General features: G+C 37.4%; 1 protein-coding gene across 1 annotated transcript in view; it reads left to right on the forward strand.

The window, feature by feature from the left end:
* Positions 1-22,272, forward strand: part of DNAH3 (dynein, axonemal, heavy chain 3) — a 58,670-nt gene that overhangs the window by 13,514 nt on the left and 22,884 nt on the right. The window contains exons 13-37 of the mRNA XM_010077225.1: positions 102-225; positions 585-738; positions 2,451-2,595; positions 2,879-3,090; positions 3,416-3,507; positions 3,938-4,052; positions 4,641-4,757; positions 6,032-6,211; positions 7,385-7,521; positions 8,225-8,426; positions 9,285-9,377; positions 9,681-9,791; positions 11,677-11,791; positions 12,187-12,385; positions 13,784-13,892; positions 14,165-14,278; positions 15,423-15,599; positions 16,296-16,387; positions 16,811-17,030; positions 18,332-18,466; positions 19,573-19,684; positions 20,237-20,478; positions 21,084-21,184; positions 21,263-21,368; positions 21,898-22,027. Of these exons, the coding sequence (XP_010075527.1) occupies positions 102-225; positions 585-738; positions 2,451-2,595; positions 2,879-3,090; positions 3,416-3,507; positions 3,938-4,052; positions 4,641-4,757; positions 6,032-6,211; positions 7,385-7,521; positions 8,225-8,426; positions 9,285-9,377; positions 9,681-9,791; positions 11,677-11,791; positions 12,187-12,385; positions 13,784-13,892; positions 14,165-14,278; positions 15,423-15,599; positions 16,296-16,387; positions 16,811-17,030; positions 18,332-18,466; positions 19,573-19,684; positions 20,237-20,478; positions 21,084-21,184; positions 21,263-21,368; positions 21,898-22,027 (3,534 nt within the window). The remainder of the gene's footprint in view (positions 1-101; positions 226-584; positions 739-2,450; positions 2,596-2,878; positions 3,091-3,415; positions 3,508-3,937; positions 4,053-4,640; positions 4,758-6,031; positions 6,212-7,384; positions 7,522-8,224; positions 8,427-9,284; positions 9,378-9,680; positions 9,792-11,676; positions 11,792-12,186; positions 12,386-13,783; positions 13,893-14,164; positions 14,279-15,422; positions 15,600-16,295; positions 16,388-16,810; positions 17,031-18,331; positions 18,467-19,572; positions 19,685-20,236; positions 20,479-21,083; positions 21,185-21,262; positions 21,369-21,897; positions 22,028-22,272) is intronic.

Genomic DNA, 22,272 nt, shown 5'->3' on the forward strand with positions numbered 1-22,272 from the left:
AAATGTAGTTTTAGCTATTTAGCTTACTTTTCACAACAGCCATTGTATCATTGGTTAAAATATATTTTCCTAAAAGATTTCTATATTTTTTTTTATTTTAGATGATGACATAGACCTGAATAGCACAGTTTTCCACTGGCCTGCTGAGATTGAGATAGTCTTTGATAACAGTAGAGATCAGTTGCATCACTGGAGGTATCGTGCAGAAATGGCTTTGCTTGAAAGGTATGGTGTTAAGGTCTTTTCTTTCATATGTTTGTGATTTTATCTTGTGTGGCTTAGTAGAGCTTTGCATGTCATTTTGCTATGTTGTTTTCACTCTTCCTTCTTCCAGGTAATAAAGGTAGCAAATGTAAGTGAACTGAATCAATTGGGAGGTTTGAAAATGAGCCTTGAATTCTAATCCTGTGAACTGTATAGTGTTGCTATAACTGCTTAATGGGTTTTCACTGGCCTCTGTATTTACTTTACACTAGTATTAAGATCAGATTTCATTTGACAGTGCATGTTATAATGAATAACATAATTGAAACCTGAAAGCAATGAAACAGAACATTGTATTACTTTAGCTATCTTTACCTCAGGTGTTCTCAGTTTGAGGAAACTCTTGAAGGTTATAATAGAGAAGTAGAAAGTTACAAAAAGAGAGATGTCATGACCGTAGAAGAAACGAAGAACAACGCTGAGAAATTTAAAGAGTTAAATAAGAATCTAGATGATGCACTAATAGAATATGAGGTTAGTATTTATTAGTCAAGTATGGAGTGGGTTGTAATGTGCTGGATGAGCAAAAGTTTGGTACCTGTCCCTGTTTTTTTCAGGCTTCTGGCCATACATTGTCAAGATGGCTTTAAGATCTCCAGATTCACAAATGTGGCAAATATCTTCTTGTCCCTGTATGCTGAGTTGTCCCTGTTGCTGAGTTGAAGAGCATATTTTTTGGGGAAAAAAGTTCAGAGTTTTTAAAATGGAAATACTGAATTTCAGTGTTTCCAAGCAGTCAGTATTAGCAGGGTGCTATCCATGGAAGACTGACTTCTGGCAGAGTTGGCAGGAGCCGAGGATTAGGGAGGTGGCATTTTCCCTGAAGTGTGGATTGTGCTGCTGGAGCTGTGTTTTCAGTGCCTCTGCTTGTCCTCTAATTAAAACCAAATGTTTTTCAACTTATGTGTCATTTCCAGAAGTTGCCTATAGGCATCAATTATGTGTTACATGACAGAAAGGGAAGTTTCAGATGCTAGAAGGAAACTGAAGACGAGGATTCCTAGATCCTATTCAGGGCTCTCAATCCAGTGTGCTGTGTGGTTCCAGGTTGAGTAATTTATCTTAGCTGTGCCTCTGCTGGGAAATGAGAACGGTTATCTTCAAGAGATCTCACAGGCATTGTGACGCTTAATTAATCTTCTAAATCACAGTGAGACAACAAGATATGGAGCCTTAAGGATCAAGATTTTAATTAAGTCCTGCTCAAAAGAGAAAACTGAACCAATTAAATGAGTTTAGGATTTATATGAGTTGCTAGTCCTACATATCAAAACTTTAAATCTGATTTAAAGGCAAGGAAGCTGGAACTAGATGATCTTTAAGGTCCCTTCCAACCCAAACCATTCTGTGATACTATGAATCAGTGTGAGTTAACATCACTGATATGTTGTTATAGGTAGATCAGAATAAGTAATTAAGTTTAAGTTTCTTAATACATGATCACAGTGAGGGGTGTATCCACCCAATTTAAATGACATGACAATCAGCTTAGTGAATACATGAAGTTAAAAATTATCTTGGAATGTGGATGTTTAAGTTTCTCTGCCTGCATCTCACACTGAATGATTACAAGTTTTTTGAAAGGTCTGTCTGCAGAAGAACAGACTTGGGACTCAGTCTGAATTTGCTGTCTGCATTTCAGACAGCATTTCTCTGTGCTTCAGCTCCCTACCTGTAAAATGAAGAAGGCAATACTTTAAAAAAAAATCTAAATCTTTGCACATTGATTTATACTGTAACGTCTTTTGGACAAAGACAGTATCTTACCATGAATAAGCACAGCGATTAATATCTGTTTTGGTTGGAGCTCCCAGATGTTTCTGTAGTAGAAAAAAATAATCACAAGTAAAAAAAATTCCTACAAGCCTATGTGATTGAGGAGCTTCCATCCAGGTTTCAAAGTGAGTTGGTAACTTGTGAGCCTTGGTTTCACTGAATGCGATGGTGCGTTTCTAAAATAGATTTAGATTTTTAAAATTATTTGAGTAGTAAAAGATACCAACAAATAACTAGGGGAGTTTTCAAGAACACAGTTACCTTATTTACCTAAAATCCATTGGCCTAAATCTGCAACTCTGGATGGCTTTATGATATGTTAAAAAATTGTACTCAATATTACCTATATAAAAGTTTAAACAGTAGGAGTTTTTGATGGAAATAATTTTTTTTTTTTGTCACCCTTAAAGGCTATTAATAAAGAGGAGGAATTGCTTCAGCGGGAGAAGAGTCAATTTCCTCTACTGCAAACTATAATTGCAAACAAACAACCCTTTGAGCAACTTTGGATAACAGCATATGATTTCCATAGCAAATCTGAGGAATGGATGAATGGTGAGGCTTTGGTGTTCATTTGATGAAATGTGTAATTTTCAGTTAGTTAAATAGAAGCTGAAAGGGTTGATTACTTGTGAGAAAATAATTTTGAAGAAATAAATGCTGTTAAGCAGTGTGAAATACAGTTGTTGACTTCGATTTTGCATTAAGATAATTTTTTTGTAACACGCTTGATTTCCAATTAAAGGAGAATGATTATAAATACCTGTAAATAAAGCCCCCAGGCAATCTCCTTGTGCTGATGTGCCTGCTCTGGTTTTTTTTATGCTGTTGTGTTCAGCACCTCTTCAGACATTGAAGGCTGATGAAATTACTGAAGAAATTGGAAATATGTGGAGGACTATGTACAAGCTCAGTAAGAGTTTTCCAGATTTGGCTGGGCCTAGGCGCGTAGCAGGATCTATGAAATATAAGCTTGATAAATTTAAACAGCATCTTCCTGTCCTGTTAATTGCCTGCAATCATGGAATGAAGGAGAGACATTGGGAGCAGGTACTTTAAACTCTCCTTTAACAGTGGGAGTATTCTATATGACTGTTCAATATACCACTCCAGACACTCCATACTGTTCCAGCTATTATTCCAGTAATAGTTCTGTATTTCACAATAAGAAGATCCTTTATCCTGTCACATGGTAGATCCAGTTTTGAAATTTCTAGTGGTACAGACAGGAGCTTCTTGGAATTAATAATTTATGTCGGAAAAGCAAATTGGGGGCTTGCATTAATACTTCTTTAATATTTATTTCTTGCTATTTGAGAAGTCTGTTACAAGCATGCATCTTGATAACAGATTTTATTTCTTACTTTATTTTCAGATCAGTAAAATTGTAGGATGCGAGATCAAGCCTGATGAAACTACTACTCTTAAAAACATATTGGAATTTGGACTCTCAAAATATATTGATCAGTAAGAAGCTTACTCTATTCTCTTTTTAGACAAGCACTGTATTTCATATGTCAGATAGCAAATATTAGTTTGTTTGGTTTTCTTGTGTGCCGTTAGACCCTGCTGTAAAATCAGCTTTGTTGTATCAAGCTACGGATGGAACTGTCTGTTGTTCTTGTTAGCACAGAGACACCAAAAACCAGAGTCATATTCCTAAACTACTTAATTTGCACATTCAGAATTTTCTGTCTGTATTTATCTCCAAATTAATATCTCTAACTTGGTAAGCCTGAAATTGCAAAAATATTCCCTGAAATAACAGACTATGATATTAACAAATCCACATGAAAGGAAGTCTGATATGCAATTCTACCTACAACTGCTTTTTTTTTTTTTAACTCTTCAGCTATGTTGCAAAAAGATTTCAAAGATATGTTTCATTTCAATTTAGGCTGGAACCTGTTGGAGCAGCTGCAAGTAAGGAGTATTCCTTAGAGAAATCAATAGAGAAAATGAAATCAGAGTGGGTCAACATGCAGTTCAGTCTGGTGAAGTACAGGGATACTGTGAGTAAACACCAAATCAATATATATATTGTTAAAAATAATTACTTTTATTCTGAATACCAGTTGAGACATACTAGAGGGAAGTTACTGCTGATTCACTGTGGCATGATGGAAAGTAGTGTCATACCCCAGAGCGTGGGCAATTATTTCCATTGCTATATATCCTTATATTTGAACCTTAGTATCTGGATACTTGTGATCTCAACGTATTCATCCTAAACAAATCTGTAAGCCTGAGAGCTTCTGCAGTGTTGTATGGAAAGCTGGACAGTAGCGCAATTTTAACTTGCCCAGAAGAAACAACAAATCACGTACAGTCCGAAAGATTGAGTCAGAAGTCACTAGCATCCCTGGCTAGCTTTCCATTCACAAACCAAAGGTCAGGAGACACATTGAAACAGAGATGTAAAGTGGAGATACCATTTCATATCTTCAAACACATTGCAGGCTTTCTCAGTGCCTTGCTACTTTCTTACCTTCAGCCATCACACAGAAAGGGGGAAACGGGAAGCTGAATGAGGGTGAGGTTGAAGAGTGGTGAAATAAAGCAGCTGATATTTGGCTTATCAAAATGTGATGTATTTACAGGACACCAGCATCCTGTCAGCTGTTGATGACATCCAGCTTTTGATGGATGATCACATTGTTAAGACTCAGACAATGTGTGGCTCTCCCTTCGTCAAACCGATAGAAGCTGAATGCCAGGTAAGGAAAAGCTGGTTTGATTGAGCTTGTGTGTCTCATAATATACTTTCCCTGGGTGCTTTAAGGTGTTTTGGCATGATAAGAAGTTACATAGTTTTTAAATGTTTCTAAGAACATACATTTGTGTTTTTGTTCAAGAGCTTTGAATTGATGGTTTCCAGAAGAAAGCATGCAAAGCTTGCTTTACAGATGAAGAAATCATAGTTGCATTGCTAATCTAGTCATTATAAGCATGTTTTTTTAGTCAAATGTCTTGGGAATGGGTCAGCTGATTTAAACAAATCCTGCTGCATTGTGTAAAAAGACATAGGTCTATCAGTTGTGAGACAGAATTTATTTGTATGCTTAGCATGATCCATGAAGGTTTCAAAGCCTTTTTTGTTAGATGTCCTACTATTTTGTGAAGATTTGATCTTTGTTAAAAATGATGAATTGCTAATAGGAAGATTATGCAGAAAGCAGACACTTCTTTCCCATCAGTATTTAGTATCACTTTTTCTGGCCTAATAATGATGATTTGGAAGCAGTGCTAAGACCTAAATTCTATCCTTTCCTGTGCCCTATAGCAAATTGTAGGTAAAGCTGAGTCCTGCGTTCCAGCAGAGCTGGTGAAATGAAAGGGAATGATTAATACAGAGCTATCTTAACAATCTCCATGTGCCTTTTGCGTAGTAATGAACAATGCAGGCTGTCTGTCTGTGTTTTCTACCTGCAATACATTCCCTTGCACATCCCTTACACTGTAGACTGTCAAAGTCACAAAAGCCATGCTATTTGAAATTTTTTATTCAAAAAGAATCTCTCTCCAGTTTTAAAACCAATTTGTACTGCTAGAGTTGCAAGAAAGCTTTTTTGGGGGGCCAAAGATTGAACCCACTGTATATGGGGCCTGTGAACTGACATTTACTCAGTCTGCTGAATACCTTGTTAAGCTTTTATCCTTCCGTTGATGATAAGATAGAAGGTACACAAGTAGAATTAAAAGGAGAGATTCTGGATTACCGTGCTAGTCATCTCTGCACTTAGGAAGTTCTCTCACAAGGTGTTGTAAAAAGTGGTAGTGAAAGAATATGTCTGTTGTTTATAAGAAATATTCAAATGTTTATCAGTGTTTGTTTCTAAAAAATAAATTTTTTTCCTTTAAAAATTGTTCATTGTTTGTGTTTTGTTGGTTTTTTTTTTCTTTGAAGCAGAGCAACTCATGCTCTTTCATTCCTCAGTGTAGATTAATTCTTGATATAATTTTGCTTAAATATTAAATGTTTTCATTACAGGCTTGGCTAAATAAGCTGTGTTTAGTGCAAGATATTCTAGATAGCTGGTTAAAATGTCAGGCAACGTGGTTGTATTTGGAACCAATTTTTAGTTCAGAAGACATAATAGCTCAAATGCCTGAAGAGGGCAGAAAGTTTGGGGTTGTGGATGCATACTGGAAGGACATTATGGCACAAGTGGTAAGTGCTTGCATTTAGTAAACTGTGTATTTTTGTGCACATCTGGTAACACGATTGTTACTATCATGAAGATATCTAACTCCAGAAAAGCTAGTATATTTGTATTTAAGTCACAAGAAGGTATAATATGGTGTGGAAAATCCTTACTAAAGTGCACCAAAAATCTAGTCTTACAGTAATAGTGGTAGATTGTATCATTATTGCTTTGAGAGTTCTGTAAAGGCTGGGTATTGCAGGATGAATTAGAACTTAAGTAACATTTAAATTCTGAATTTTCTGCCTTTTGTATGGTTAAATGATCAGAATTAGGTAGAAAGATGAATGATTTGTGCTTTTGGGATCTGCTTCAGAGTTCACTGACAACATGTACAAAGTCTTCTCTGGATGTGATTAGATTTCGCATTAGGCTTTCAAGACATACACATTATTAGAATAACTAAATGGGGTTTTTTTGTGTATGATTATTCTCTAATATGTGGTGGCCTGGTTATTCATGGTGAATATGTACTGAGATGGTAGTGTGTCAGGATAAGATGATGGAGATAGTAAGTGCAATTAGGTATCCTGTTCAGTTCCCTGTAACTAAGAATTTGGGTAAGAGGCCAAATACTTAATGGTAGTGTGAGCTGAGATATTTGTCAAAAACATTGGGAGTGTGTGATTGTGTGATAAAGATGTTGAAATAATCAGTATAACAAAATAGAAGTTGAGACTTGTCTAACAGCTCAGGCTCTGTGGAGTGGTGAAGCCTGTTCTGAAGAGGGCATATCCTTTCAAGTTAAGAGGAGTGTTATCAGAAAGAATAAAATGTGACCTAAATTGCGAGAACGGAGAATAATTATCACGTACTGTGACTCTGTTGGACAGAACTTATTTGTGAATGGAAGAAAATGTAGCAAGCTCAAGACATGGGAGCAAGTGCCAAAGCTTTTAATTCCTCTGGATATTTCCTTGTTGCATTATTGACTGTAAAGTTCAAATTGGTAAAACTGACAGTCTGAAAAGAAAAACTATCAAATAATGCATGCATATTTAATATCATGAAGGCACGCTGCAGAGAAGAATATATAGCTTTTTAGCCTCCTGCAACATATGTGATTGATGATAACAATTTTAATGTACAAACCAATTGCAACTTTTAACAGTTTCTGCTGTGTATTTGTTTTTCCAAAGGTGGAAGACACAAGGGTACTTGTAGCAACTGAACAACCCATGATGTTAGACAGACTTCAGGAAGCAAATACTCTCTTAGAAGACATTCAAAAGGGGTTGAATACTTACTTGGAGAAGAAAAGATTATTTTTCCCAAGGTAAATTAATTAAATAGGCCTAAAATAGAGACAAAAAGACGTAAGTTTTTTCAAACTATTTCTACTGAACTGAAAAGTCTCATTTTTGCCTCACAGGTGAGGCACAGTCTTATGGAACAAAAAATTAATTCCTGTTTGCTTCTCCAGGCACCATTCATTTTCCTTATCTCCAGTTAAATTTGCAATGTCAGGGACAGGCTGAGGTGGGGAGGCAAAATCTGTCTAGCACAGCATAAACGTACGATTAGAATGACATTATCACTTACAAGGCTTTTTTGAAGGAACCTGCTACCTTCCCATGGCTGATCTGCAGTTATGTCTCTGCCCTACCCTCTTTAGTTGTGCAGAGGTGTGTGATACCTAGGAGTTATATATGATTATGAGGAACAGGATTCTATGTTTTTACAAAGTACTTATTGGCTCAATAGATCTACCTGGTCTTCCCTGCATGAGTTTGAGAACCCTTCTTTCCTGTTCTGCATAAAAGAATGGTCGTATTGAAATTCTGAAAAAAACAGGTGTGATGAGTTTTCTAAGAAATAAAAGTTGCTTAAGAAATGGGATTGGAGATAATTTCCTCTCTGTTATACTAGTGTCCTGAGCAACAATAAAAAACAATTCTATCTATCTTGCGTTAATAAGTCTTTAATGTCGATTTTCATGATTGGAAAGTGCATGTGCATTAATTGTATTTTTCTAACAGATTCTTTTTCCTGTCTAATGATGAGCTGCTTGAAATACTGTCTGAAACAAAGGATCCCCTTCTAGTACAACCGCATTTAAAGAAGTGTTTTGAAGGAATAGCTAAACTGGAGTTCACAGAAGATCTAGAGATCGTAGGCATGATCAGCTCGGAGAAAGAAATTGTTCCTTTCATAGATAAAATCTATCCAGCAAATGCAAAAGTAATTTTTTTTTTTTTACTACATGATATTACATTAATACTTTGCCTAAAGTGTGTGTTTTTTGGGAAATGAGTTTTAAAACATTTAAGATCAGATAATGAAATGTGTGTAGGAAGTAAGAGTGCAGACTGGTATTCTAAAACAAAAAGGATTTCCTACAAAAAGGAGTAAGACATACCAATTTCAGGGTAAATTCCTCCAGGAGCTTTTCTGCAGCTTTATGCACTTTTTAAGATGTAGATAGCTAGATAAGAGATGTATATAGATAGAGAGATAGGTAGATATAAACCAAGCTCTCTATATACGTACATATGTAACATTGCAAAGTGTGGCTGAAACAGAGAGAAGTGAGGGAAATGTTGAATGTCTAGCAGGGAAGAATCAGAGCATTAGTTCAAAAGGGATCTGAGTAGAAATAGTAGCTTTATAAGTCTTGAAAAGTATCTCAGTTCCAGCTTTTTCTGCTTTTCTCAATGTGAAGGTGTGGAGCTGAACTGCTGTATAGTAACCAAAAAGAGATGAAAGGTGGAGCACATTGTGAGCTACAACAAAACACACCCTGGGTTAAAATGACCAGACTTAACTGACCATGCAAGCTGTGTTTTTTTGTTTATGCTTATATGAAACATATCCATCTGTTTCTTCAGCTGGATTGTCTTTAGAGTTAGCTTGATTTACCTGCCTTCAGGCAGTGTTAAACTGCAGAATTTGGGAAATTTCAACCTTTCTTCCTCCTATCTACCACACCCAGATCACAAGAAAGCATATTTAGGCCTAACACATTTAAAAGAATTTGTCCTTTAATAGGAAAATAATCAGGAATTGTCTATTGACTCTAACTGTTTTTCTTTTTTGAAGGGTATGGTAGAAAAATGGCTTTTGCAAGTAGAGGAAATGATGCTGGCCAGTGTAAGACAAATTATTCAAGATGGTATAAGAGGATACATCAAGGTAATTGTTCCTGAATTATAGTATAAAATAGATTTCACAAGCAACTGTACATGATCAGGTTGCTCAAATTCTTAATCAGAGAAACATATTTGAATCTATGTGGAATCCAGTACTCCTTGTTCAGTACCAGTCTGAAGTTTTAACTCTGAATTTCTTGAAGAAAAAGTATCAAAGCTTTCCATGCTGATTCTCATTTATTTACAGCATGAGACAAAGGAAAATTGGAGAGATAATAGTTACCAGTGCAATAATCTGATCTGTTTCTGTGACTTTCTGTGTCTGGAATGGATCTTTTTGTTTAAGGTTCCTCGAAAAGCGTGGGTACTTCAGTGGCCTGGACAGGTGGTCATTTGCGTTTCATCCATTTACTGGACAGAAGAAGTGTCTGAGGCTATAAGGAAAGGAACCTTACTAGTAAGATTTTCTTCTACCTTTCTATTTCTAAGCAGTAACCTGATTAATTAATAAAAAGCTCCTTCTAAGCAAAGAAGATCCTCAGTCAACAACATTTTACAATTTACTCATGCAGTGTGCTTTATTTTCTATTTCCTTTTTTCTTGTCTTAGCAGGGGCTTGTTCTCATTTACTTTGATGTATATCAGCAGAAATCCCACTGAAGGAAATTGTCTTTTTTTTTTTTTTTTACAAGTGATACTGTAAAAATACCAAAGCAAAAGTGATAGACTGTTGTTAAACACCATGTGTTTTTATTTCTATCTCCTGTCTTTACATGTGAAGCCGCAGGGAGACTTGCAGGGAGAAATCTCTCCTTACAGAATGGCACAGTTATTTGTCTGGTTATTGCTGGCTTCTCCTGGTGATAAAGATGCAGCAGCCAAGTTTGTTGTTTCACACAGGAGACTTTTCTTATGTGTTTGCAGTGCCTCTGTCATCACAGCGGTTTTAAGTATGACTTCATTGAGGCTAATCAAATGCATGCGCAAGTAATGGAAATAATTTCTGATTAATTCAGTGGGCTTTTGTCTGATCCTAATTGAGCTAGGTGGGTGATGATTTCTTTGGGGATTACTTCTGTCAACAGGGTGTTAGGACTGCTTTTTAAATGTGGAAATAGTAAAGTTTAAATAAACTTTACACCAAATACTACGTTTTAATATTAGCTCTTTCCATATCCTTACTGAATATTTCTAGGTTTAACTTGCCTGTGTTGTTTAAAACCAGTTGAAGGTCTTATTCCACATATTCAGTCAGAACATTCAGAACTGAAAATATTTATTACTTTCAAAGAAAATATCCTGAACAATCCATAGGTTAAGAAAAATGAGAAGGAATCACAGAACAGTGAATCACAGAGTATAAGGGATCTCTGGACATCACGTAGTCCAACCCCTGTTTAAAGCAGGGCCAGCTAAAACAGGTTGCGGATGGACTTGCTTCATTACACACGTGCCTGTTTTCTGTGGGGGAGCTCAAAGCTGACACAGCACTTCAGATGTGGTGTCAGCAGTGCTGATTAGAGGGGAAGGATCATCTCCCTTGAGCTGCTGGTAATGTTCTTCCTAATACAGCCAAGGATGCTGTTGCTTTTCTTTGCCTCAAGGGCACATTGATGGTTTATGTTCAGCTTGGTGTCCACCAGCATCCAGGTCCTGTTCTGCAGAGCTGCTTTCCAGCTGGTTGGCCACCAGCATGTTACTGGCACATGGGCTTATTCCTTCCCAGATACAGGACTTTCCCTTTGTTGAACTTCGCGAGGTTCCTGTCTGCCTGTTTCTCCGGTCTGTTGAGGTCCATCTGAATGGCAGCACACCCACCTGGTCTGTCAACCACTCCTCCCAGTTTTCTGTCATCTTCAGACTTGAGGAGGGTACACTCTGTCCTGTTGTCTAGGTCATTAATGAAAACTTCATTAATCTTTCATTCCATTAAACTTTCTCATTTAATAATGAGAAAATAATTTAAAATGTTCGTAATAAAGTTAGGATAATCTTAGGTTTCTATTAACTTTATTAATTTACTACTAATTTACAGAAGAAATCTAATCCAGATTTATCAAACAGGGAGAATCTGCTCATCTCCTATAATATAATTTTGTAATTTCTATTAGGAAGAAAGAGAAGATTTCTGCTTTCACTACTTTCAGGTCATAAAGCTTTTTGAAGTGTTCATAGTAAAATAAAATGCCAGTATTTGAAAAAGAGTTTTAAATTATTGTGTAGCACCTGGACTTCCATTATTACTTTGTTGGAAGGGATGTCTCCAGTGACTGCACCCATGGGAGCTTAGGAACTGCTAGCTACAGCATTACGTTAATGCCTGTGTTCTGTTTGTGTGACAGGATTTCTTGGAGAAGAGCAACATACAAATTGGGGACATTGTTGAGTTAGTGAGAGGAAAACTCTCCAGTGGAGCCCGGCTGACACTTGGAGCTCTTATCGTCATTGATGTGCATGGTAAATGTGCAGTTGCTGGTATTCTTGTCACATTTGGGGGCAGTGTTGCTATCGTCAGTTGGGTGAACTACTTGAAAGAGCTAAAATGCTTTCTCTAACTTGAAACAACCTTTACAGAGTTATTGCACATTTGGGCAAATGGAGATTGCTCAGTCCTGCACAACCATCTCCCATCTACTTGGAACAGGCACTGGACTCTAGATCAAATTAAGCTGATTCCCTATACAAAACAGATGCAGATTCTTTTCTAACATGAAAGCCAGCCTACTACTGTAAATGTTGATTTACTCTTACATAGCTATAAGTAGACGTTAGTTTACTTGTACATTGTTTTAAGTAAACTAACATAGTAGAAGTGTTTAGTTTTTCCAAATAGGCTATCTCTTACTCTGCAGCTCGTGATGTGGTTGCAAAATTGATTGAAGACAAAATCACAGATCTGAATGACTTCCAGTGGATTTCTCAGCTGAGATACTACTGGGAAGACAAGGATGTAGTAGTGCGAATGATTACAACAGAAGCCAACTATGGTTATGAGTATCTGGGCAATTCTCCACGTCTGGTTATAACCCCACTAACAGATCGATGTTATAGGTAAAACTATATATTGTCTATGAATAATGTTTTCATTTTTTTGATTGATCTATATTTACTTTCATTTGTTATAGTTAATAATAGCAGGAACCTCAGCAGCTAAGATTTTCCTGCAGGTTTTGGAGGCAAATCTTACATATCTTCTTTGCCCAAATATGGTAAAATATTTACAGTGTATAGGTTTCTACAACAGTAGAGTAATAGTCTCTGTTGTATCCAAGAATGTGCTTCTGAAAAGAGTTGGCAGCTCATGGTACTGGAACTTTAAAGAACTCTACAGTAGCACTGATCAATTAATTTATTTGAAATAAGACATACAGGTAGGGTATGCCTGCCTGAAAAAAAAATGAGGTAATTACAGAGCCCTTCACAGATGTTTGAATGCAGTTAGCTTCCCGTTCCTCCGCTTGCTTGCAAGAGGTTGAAATGGAAATTTTTCATCCCCCAAGGTTGAAGTATTCAAGGGCATTTGGTATTTCACTTATGGTGAGCCCTGGACACAAAGGTGATCTCAGCAGGTGATTTTAGGTCTAAGGTTTAAAGAACTTTCTTTATAGCATTTCTACACAAATATATGGTGAGGATATAAAGATTTTACTTCAGCACCGAGCTGTGAACTTCCCATTGTGTAAAGGCACTTGTAGTAAAGTGCCTGTGTTAATGCATATGCTGGCAAATGCTTAATCTTTTGGTGTTCACAGTGGTGTTGAAATAGCCACGTGGCTGCTACACTGGCTGTAAACTGGGGTTGTCATCATTAGGACTAGCTCAGTCTAAACTATGACTACACAGTCATCTGTGCCAGATGTAGTTTGAGTGCAAGCAATGAGCAAGCAAACTATTCAGCACAACTTAACAGCTGCTTTTGGTGGCAAAGCCTTTGAATGAGGCTTTTGTACAATAATCAGATCACTCCAGGGTTAACAGGGGTCCCATTTTTGCTATGAAAATCACTTGGAGACCAATGTGATTCCCAGGTTTATGAAACAACTTTTATGCTTTCTCAGCCATTTCTAAAGATTGACTTCATTTATAAAGCCAGCTTCAAGTTCTTGTCATGAGGAGTGCCACTTGATGAAAATGTGTGTTTTTGTGAACTCTGCCACTTTGCTTATGGCACTGTGCATTTGCTTGTGTAATTAAGGATGTACAGGGTGGATACATGTAATAAAAAGCTTTGACGTTCCTTGTAGACCAAGTGGGTGAATGTGAGTTTCCACAACTGGGAATCTGTTGTGAGACAATACTGGTTTTTTAGGACAAGCTGCAAGGTCAGTGGAGAACAAGTAAATTGTTTCCAGGAAAACCTGTATAGGAAAATACTTATCCATCCTTTCAGAAACAATCTGTCATTAAAGATTGACTGCTATTTCTAATGCCTGTGTTCTGTTTATGTAGGACATTAATGGGTGCCTTGAAATTAAATCTTGGCGGTGCTCCAGAAGGACCTGCTGGGACTGGCAAAACAGAAACAACAAAAGATCTAGCAAAAGCACTAGCTAAGCAGGTATCAAAATACAAACTTATTTTCCTTGCATTGTTTGGATATGTAGATATTTCTTGAAATGCCATTCTTAAGCAAGTACTGCTTGTTCTAGACTTAATCTTTATTCACAGAAATAGTTGGTAAAAAGCACACATTTAGGATTGTGTCTGTATGGCATCCTGGTGTTGTAATCCAAAATTAACAATAAAAATCCCTTCCCATTTTAGATGCTAAGAACTTTACCGTGGACTTTGTGTTAATACTGAGAGATGTTCTCTGTGTTTTTGTTGTAGTGTGTGGTCTTTAATTGCTCTGATGGTCTTGATTACAAGGCAATGGGCAAGTTCTTTAAGGGGCTGGCACAATCTGGTGCCTGGGCCTGCTTTGACGAGTTCAACAGAATTGAGGTAACATTTTAACTCAGACAAATAAAATTATAAAGTTTTAATTTAAGATTTAGAGCTGACAGCATTATTGCCAATTTTCTAATTTTATTTGTGGTATAGCCTCTTTGTTTCGAATATCACTGACACAGTACCAGGTACTCAGCTACCTGCTGCAAGAGCACATGCCTACCTGTGCTGTGTTTCAGAAGTCTTGTATTCTGGGTTATTTTATCTGAAAAAATTGTACCTGTGCAGTTTCCTCTTTTGTACGTGACACTTATTTAGTGGGAAAGAACTGTCCTTCTCTTCTCCTTGAGAAATCAAGCTACAGCTGTGGGGCTGTGTTTATCTATGTTCAGCACAAGACAGACAAATCCCAGTGGAGGGACTCCTATGATGACTAGCTGGGTGTCACTGAGTGACCTGGTTAACTAGCTGTGTAACAAGAGACATCTAATTCCCTCCTTGGTCTTACTCTGCTATTTTTTAGTTGTGGTTTTTTTTTTTTTTTAATTTGGTCTCTAATGCCTTTGGATAAGTTTTATTGTTATTTTGATGGAATTAGGTTTAAAAAAATAGTAGTAAATGTGAAGATTCCATGAAGTTGTACTTAATATGTTTTATTATCCTTAACACCTTAATTTCTCCATTTGTCTGCTGTAACTTGTTTTTTAATGAATTCGAGTGTTAGTATTCTGATTATCCAATATTCTGTACCTTGATACTTTAAAGCACTGAGGCTTGGTGCTAGGCTGCCTTACTCCTTCTTTACATTTACCGTCAATTTGGGACATGGAGTGAATAAGCCTTTCTGAAGAGCCTCAATTCTTTATCATGTCTGAGGTGAAAGAAAAGTGCTTTTGGAGGCCTCCAGAGGGAGTTCCTCCCTGCCTAACTTAGATGTCTACATTCAGGCAGATGATATTTCCCTGTGGAGGCTTTAGAAGCCTCTGTTGATCTGTCTGCATTGGTTGAATAAGGAAATGGTGGCACCAACTTCCAGATGATTGCTTCAATAGACAGCTAATATTTAGGCTCGGTTATCAGACACAGGGTGATTTTTCTCCTGGAGCAATGCAAATATAGCCATCAAAATATATAACCAAAAACATTTTATGTTGTCTCCAAGTGCCTTATGTTTTCCAATCTGTTCTGTCTGTATTAGGTTGAAGTATTATCGGTAGTTGCCCAACAAATACTTAGCATACAGCAAGCTATTATTCGCAAACTCAAAACATTCATCTTTGAGGGGATAGAGCTCTCTCTTAATCCTACCTGTGCTGTATTTATCACAATGAATCCTGGGTATGCTGGACGGGCAGAGCTGCCTGATAATCTGAAGGTAAAACTGTAATCCTGATTTCCTGTAGCAATTAAACAGAATTTGCAACTTCTGGTGTATTGTAGTAAGAAAAGGAAGGGAGCGATTAAATAATACGCTGATGACCCATTCAAGTGTATTCTGCTGTGCTTTTTGCTAAGCTTTAATAAGTATTTAGGATTGTACAAAATGCACAGATGAAAGGTCTCAGTCTAACCATATTGATACCAGTTCACAGCTTTAACTGTGCTCTCTCTAAGGGGAAATTCTCCTGGTTTACAATGGCTTGGCAATACAAATCCCAATTTAAATTTTTTGTAACTTTGCAAGTTGCTGAGACACTGCAGAGAGACTGATATGGTCCTAAGTGTTTTCATAACTTTGCAATAGTTTTTGCATGACCTTTTACAAGACATTAACCACATCATGTACAATTTCGTCTGAGACTGAGATGAATGACACATCCCTTTTCCTCCACTAATAGTTCATTAGGACTGTGACTCTTTCTGAATATTTGTTCCTGCAGTACAGACCTCTTGAACCTCTTGATAAGATCACTGTTCTAGTAACAATCCTAATGCATTCCTAAAGTAATGAAAATGGAATACAGAGTATAGAAGTTAATGAATCTATGGAGAGGTACTGTTCTTACAAAACAAGCACAAGTTATTACCATATTCCATAGTCTAAACTTATATCTTACTTTTTGTCTTACAGGCACTGTTCCGAACAGTTGCCATGATGGTTCCAGATTATGCTTTAATTGGAGAAATTTCACTGTATTCAATGGGTTTTTTGGACTCTCGGAAGTAAGACATGCTGAATTTTCCACCTCACATGCGTCTGATATACCTCATTCCTCTCAAAGTCGTATGTGTGTGTTTGAGGCATGTAATTTTGGAAGGCTGTCCATGTTCTGTTTCTCCAGAAAGTACTTTTTAATCTCCTACTTTATCATCAGTTCTCATTTACCACCTCATGTTGATGGATATGCACTTCTACACAGGATTGTTTGGAAAATGTATCATAATATCAAACGGAATTTCAAAATAGCACACGCATTCTCTGGCTTGGCATAATCTACAGTTTTACTTTCTAGGTGTTTTGGGCCATCTTATCAGATGATATGTCTGATAATCACTGCAGTTACATTGTGTATATAGGTACTTAAATTATTTTCCTTTTACGGTGAGGTATTTTTATTCTACATGTGTTTATTTTAATATCCACAGTCTTGCCCAGAAAATTGTAGCCACTTACCGTCTGTGCTCTGAGCAACTGTCATCTCAGCATCACTATGATTATGGAATGCGTGCTGTTAAATCTGTCCTGACAGCAGCAGGAAACTTAAAACTGAAGTACCCAGATGAAAATGAAAGCATATTGTTACTTCAGGCTTTGCTGGATGTTAACATGGCCAAATTCTTGGCACAGGATGTGCCATTGTTTCAGGTAAGCTATCAGGTTGGTGTGTTTAAGTTTTGTGATGATGAGGTCCATTATAAGAACCTACAGAAACAGCTCATTATCTTAATTTAGAACAGTTTGATCTAGATGCTGCCGTATTAGTGTAGAGCTATTTCAGTCCACTGATCTGGATGCACTCTTTGGTTCTGTTAGGATTATTTTGAAAAACAAACTTTCAATCGTGGCTTTTAAGTTATTCTATACAATGTTTTATAAGATATCTTGCTAAAAGTCACTTTGTGCTCTTTCATTTGTGAAAACCATTCTTTGAAGTTTGCATTCTGGCTTTGTGCTGCAAAAGAAATGTGGATAACTAAATTATGGTCAATTAGAAATTTGAAGTCAGAATGAAAATTATGAAGTTTCTGTTTGCAGACTGCTTTAATAGAAAATAAAGACTATGTTAACCTATAGAATCACAGAATCACAGAATGTTAGAGATTGGAAGGGACCTCGAAAGATCATCTAGTCCAATCCCCCTGCCGGAGCAGGAACACCTAGATCAGCTCACACAGGAACGCATCCAGGCGGGCTTTGAATGTCTCCAGAGAAGGAGACTCCACAACCTCTCTGGGCAGCCTGTTCCAGTGCTCTGTCACCCTCACTGTAAAGAAGTTTTTTCTCATATTCAAGTGGAACCTCCTATGTTCCAGCTTGAACCCATTGCCCTTTGTCCCTATCACTAGATGTCACAGGGAAGAGCCTGGCTCCATCCTCCTGACACTCACCCTTTACATATTTATAAACATTGATTAGGTCACCTCTCAGTCTCCTCTTTTCCAGGCTAAAGAGACCCAGCTCCCTCAGCCTTTCCTCATAAGGGAGCAATCAGTATTAAAGACCTAAAAGCTAGAGTACAATCACATACAGAATCATTGATCTGAAATTTCAGAACACATACCCTTCTATTTAATAATGGAAGTTCTTTCAACCACTTTCACATCCTTTCCTGTAATTTTTATTGGGGAAAATTTGCAGAAGGTTAAGCTTCCTTTTACAATATCAGTGTCTGTATGAAAAGTGCCGGCACTCATTTCTGTGTCACGCATACAGAATACTTTTATGGCTACAGTTTGCCTAGAACCACTCGTTTCTGTGTCATGCATACAAAATACTTTTATGGCTACAGTTTGCCTAGAACTTAGTTTTGTCCAGCTGAGGACATTTCCTCTTAAGCTCCTGTTAACTTCATGAATATTGTTTACTTGTAGATTTTTATGCTTTGGGAATTTTCCCTGTTTGTAATCTGTGTTTAAATACTGTTCTCTTCTTTCTTTCCTTAACAGGGCATCATATCTGACCTGTTTCCTGGAGTGGTTCTTCCTACCCCTGACTATGACCGGTTTATCCTGGCACTGACGGAAAATATTCAAAAAATGAATCTTCAACCAGTTCCATGGTTCATTGGAAAAATCATTCAGGTTTATTTTCACGTACTTACTTCAGGGGAAGAAAAGTGTGAGAGCAGAAACATTCTTCATTCACTGCCTGTCTGTGTCATGAATGAACAGCTAATAGTTTCTATGATCAATTAATAGAATATTACAAACAGCATATTTTTACTGGGTAAAAATCATGAAGTAAAAGCCTGCTTTGCTCATAGTGATTATTTTAATTCAACCAGCCTGTGAAGGAGCTAACATGTGCAGCCAAATCTTAGGTCTTATGGTTCAGGATAAAAAATTAAACTGAATCTCTTACTAGCCAAGGCAGAGGTTTGTTTTTTTTTTTTTTTTTTTCTGGTGAGTTGTGCAGCCTAGTGTGCCCAGTGAATGGCAAGGGCAAAAACGCATGGCCTGGGGCAGGATCATGAGGGGCTCCTCCAACAGCAGTTCAGACTTTATGGCTTATGTTCAGACTTGGCTTATGCTGCTTTGCAAACCATGCTTTATTGTTCATTTAAATAGAGGTAGTATTAACTAGTTAAGAACTTAATCTAAACCAGCTTAAATTAAAATATGAGCCTTAACCTAAGATTGTAAAAAAATCTTCTTAGGGCTGCTTCTTACAGGTCTGCTTGAAGGTGTTCTGTTTGAAGGCTTTGGCTTGAGTTCTGGCAAGATCTTGTGGGGTGACTGAAGAAGTTATTACCCTGGCAGTCCAAAATCAGCCTCTGTGAGACCTGTCATTTGACAGATCCTCAGAACTGTAGTTTCAATCCCTTTGTGTTAGCTTCATTGGCAACCATTGATTTCCGTTTAAGTTTTTACACTGGGCTGTGATCTGCAGTGTCTGGTTAGTGCACTCACAGTCTGCACAATGATGCTGTTACCATTGAGGGATGACCTTTAACAAGGAGAAAGAGAGAATGTCTCGGGGCAAGGACTTCTTAAATGATATCAGTGACAATTGCCATAATAATATTACTGGTTTGGGTTAACGTTTTGGTCAGCCTTAATGGAGTGCAGATGTTTGGCTGATATTTTGTCCTGTTGCATCTGAGTGCAGGAGAGATACCTGTAGTTTCATACACATAATGGTTGGCTTTGTGCTCTGTTAAAGAATCAGTCTCTTGTCACTGATACAGATATACGAAATGATGATGGTGCGCCATGGTTTCATGATTGTTGGAGATCCTTTGGGTGGGAAGACCTGTGCATACAAAGTGCTAGCTGGAGCCCTTGGGGATTTGTGCTCAGGTAACACTGTTTAGCCACAAACTTCTCATTAAATGATGTTAATTCCATGACTAATGTTTTTTCCTGTGCAGAGATATGCCCAGGTTGTTAATTGTCCTATATTCTGCTTTCTCAACTGGAAAGGTTCTATTCATTGAACTATTTTTGTCTGGTATATTTGTCTGTAAGTATTTTTGACTGCATTTACTGGAATAGTGAAGCATACTAATGTGTTTATGCTTTTGTGAATTTTGTTAAGCATTGTATGTGTGCATAATAGTCTTGAGAAAACTAGCTCTGATGGGGAGATTGTAGGTAGCTATCATAAACATCTACAAACTATTCTGCTCTGCTTTTTCTTTTTTTCATGTGCTTTTGCAATAGGACTTTGTACTTTCCTTCTACAAGTAACGGAAATTCTTATTTATTTCTACCTAGCTACCAAATATCTGATTTATTTTGCCTTGGGAAGCTAAAGTAGGATCCTCAGGAATCTTCTCGTTCTGTACTTCAGTTGTTGAATGGAACTAACTTATCAAATTCTCAAGATCATCTGTTTCTCTTTTTACACAGCAAAATGCATGGATGAATTTGCTGTTGAATACAAAATTATTAATCCCAAAGCAATTACTATGGGACAGTTGTATGGCAGTTTTGATCCTGTAAGCCATGAGTGGATGGATGGAGTTCTTGCAAATGCCTTCAGGGAGCAAGCATCTTCTACCACTGATGATCGGAAGTGGATTATTTTTGATGGTCCAGTGGATGCAGTTTGGATAGAGAATATGAACACTGTGCTGGATGATAATAAAAAGGTAGCCTAATTTTTGCTAGTAACCTTGTCCTTGAATATACGTACTTTATTTTACTAGTAGCGATATTGTTACCATGGTAAGCAGAGGAGGTGTGAGACTTGAGAAAAGCTGATGTGCTTAAAAGCATTGCTTTTCCCCTAATTATATGAGTTGGTTTAATAGATGATATTAAGCTGTTACTTCTCCCTAGAAGCCTTGCCTTGCTCCTTCATTGAAATGAGGTTGCTCACTGAGCCTTTTTTATTGACCCTCTTAGGAAACTGAAATGTGTAAACTCAGTTCCATAACTGAAAACTGAGCTTGCTGGACTTAGTGAATAAATTAACTAAAAAAAAAAAAAAAGAAAAGCTGCAGGTCATAACTGCTTTTCCTTGCAGAGTTATTTAAAGATAGAACGTTGTTCTCTGTATCTCTGCAGGCCATTACAGTAACACTTGGAAAAGTTGAGACAAGGTCAGAAAATACCATGTTTTATGAGAACATGAGTGAGTGAATGAGGAGTGACAAGAAGTAGAATATTCAGTGATTTTATGACAGGCATTGCTTTGACTGGATGATCAGCACTGACATGACTAGATCGTGTTTACGTGATGCTTTTCTTCTAGCTGTGCTTAACGAGTGGTGAAATAATTCAGATGAATACAAAAATGAGTTTAATCTTTGAGCCAGCAGACTTAGAGGAGGCATCTCCAGCAACTGTCAGCAGGTAATGTGAAAGCATTCAAATTTGAACTGTCCCACCTTGCACATCTGTTCCTGTACCATAGTTGTTTGTTCTTCCCAGGTGTGGTATGATCTATATGGACCCGGAACAGTTAGGCTGGAAGCCACTGAAGGATTCCTACATGAATACACTGCCTCCAAACCTGCAGGAAGAACACCGAGAGCTGGTGCGAGACTTAATTTTTTTGCATAGGTCTAATTTAGAAGATTAACTTTAAGGTGGTGCTCACAGTTTGCCAACTTGAAGGCAGACATGCAGAATCAGACTTTTTAAAGTACTTCCATGATTTAAAGGGTCCTAGATCTCCCATTGTAAATTATTTTGTAGCGATGAATGACAAATCTTGTTGCAAAGAAAGTGCATGAGAGCTGGAGATGCCATCAGTACTAGAAATGCAGTGTGGGAAATACTGGAAGACCAACATGTTTTGAACTCATCCTTCTTCTGTCTAAGACATCTAGACTTCAGCTTGAGAAATGCTCCATGGCAGAAGCAACTTGTGTTCACTATCACATAATGACGGTGTGACTTTGTGATCATTTAAGTACTGCCTCACACAGGTCCTTTGCTGATATTCCTTCTGCCACCTGGGAGAATTTCTGATGCCTTTTGTTTTATTGAGAGAGAATTGAAGGACTGTGGGAAATGTGGCAACTCCCGCACTGTTTTAAAGACATTTCTTTTTTTCCTGGCAGGTCAATGACATGTTTATGTGGCTAGTCCAGCCCTGTTTAGAGTTTATTCACCATCATTGCAAAGCCATTGTACAAACATCCTCTATTCATCTGAGTTACAGCTTGATGAAACTCTTTACTTGTCTGCTTGGTATGTAGCCCAAGCCTTATTCTTTTTATTTAATTTTTCTTTCTTTTCCTGCTGTGTCCCATTATGAGATGCATGTTGTCAGATGCAAGGAAATACCAAAAGAATTCCTTTACTGTTGAGATCATAGGACACAAGTCCTTTCTCACTGACCAGTAATAGTAATAGTGCTTTGACTAGCATACAGATCTTGCACATTTGGACACTGCTGTTATTACGAAATAGAACATGGTCTTGTGAGTGTACTC

This window comes from Pterocles gutturalis, unplaced genomic scaffold (assembly GCF_000699245.1).
Source record: "Pterocles gutturalis isolate BGI_N339 unplaced genomic scaffold, ASM69924v1 scaffold26398, whole genome shotgun sequence".
Taxonomy (NCBI): Eukaryota; Metazoa; Chordata; class Aves; order Pterocliformes; family Pteroclidae; genus Pterocles; species Pterocles gutturalis.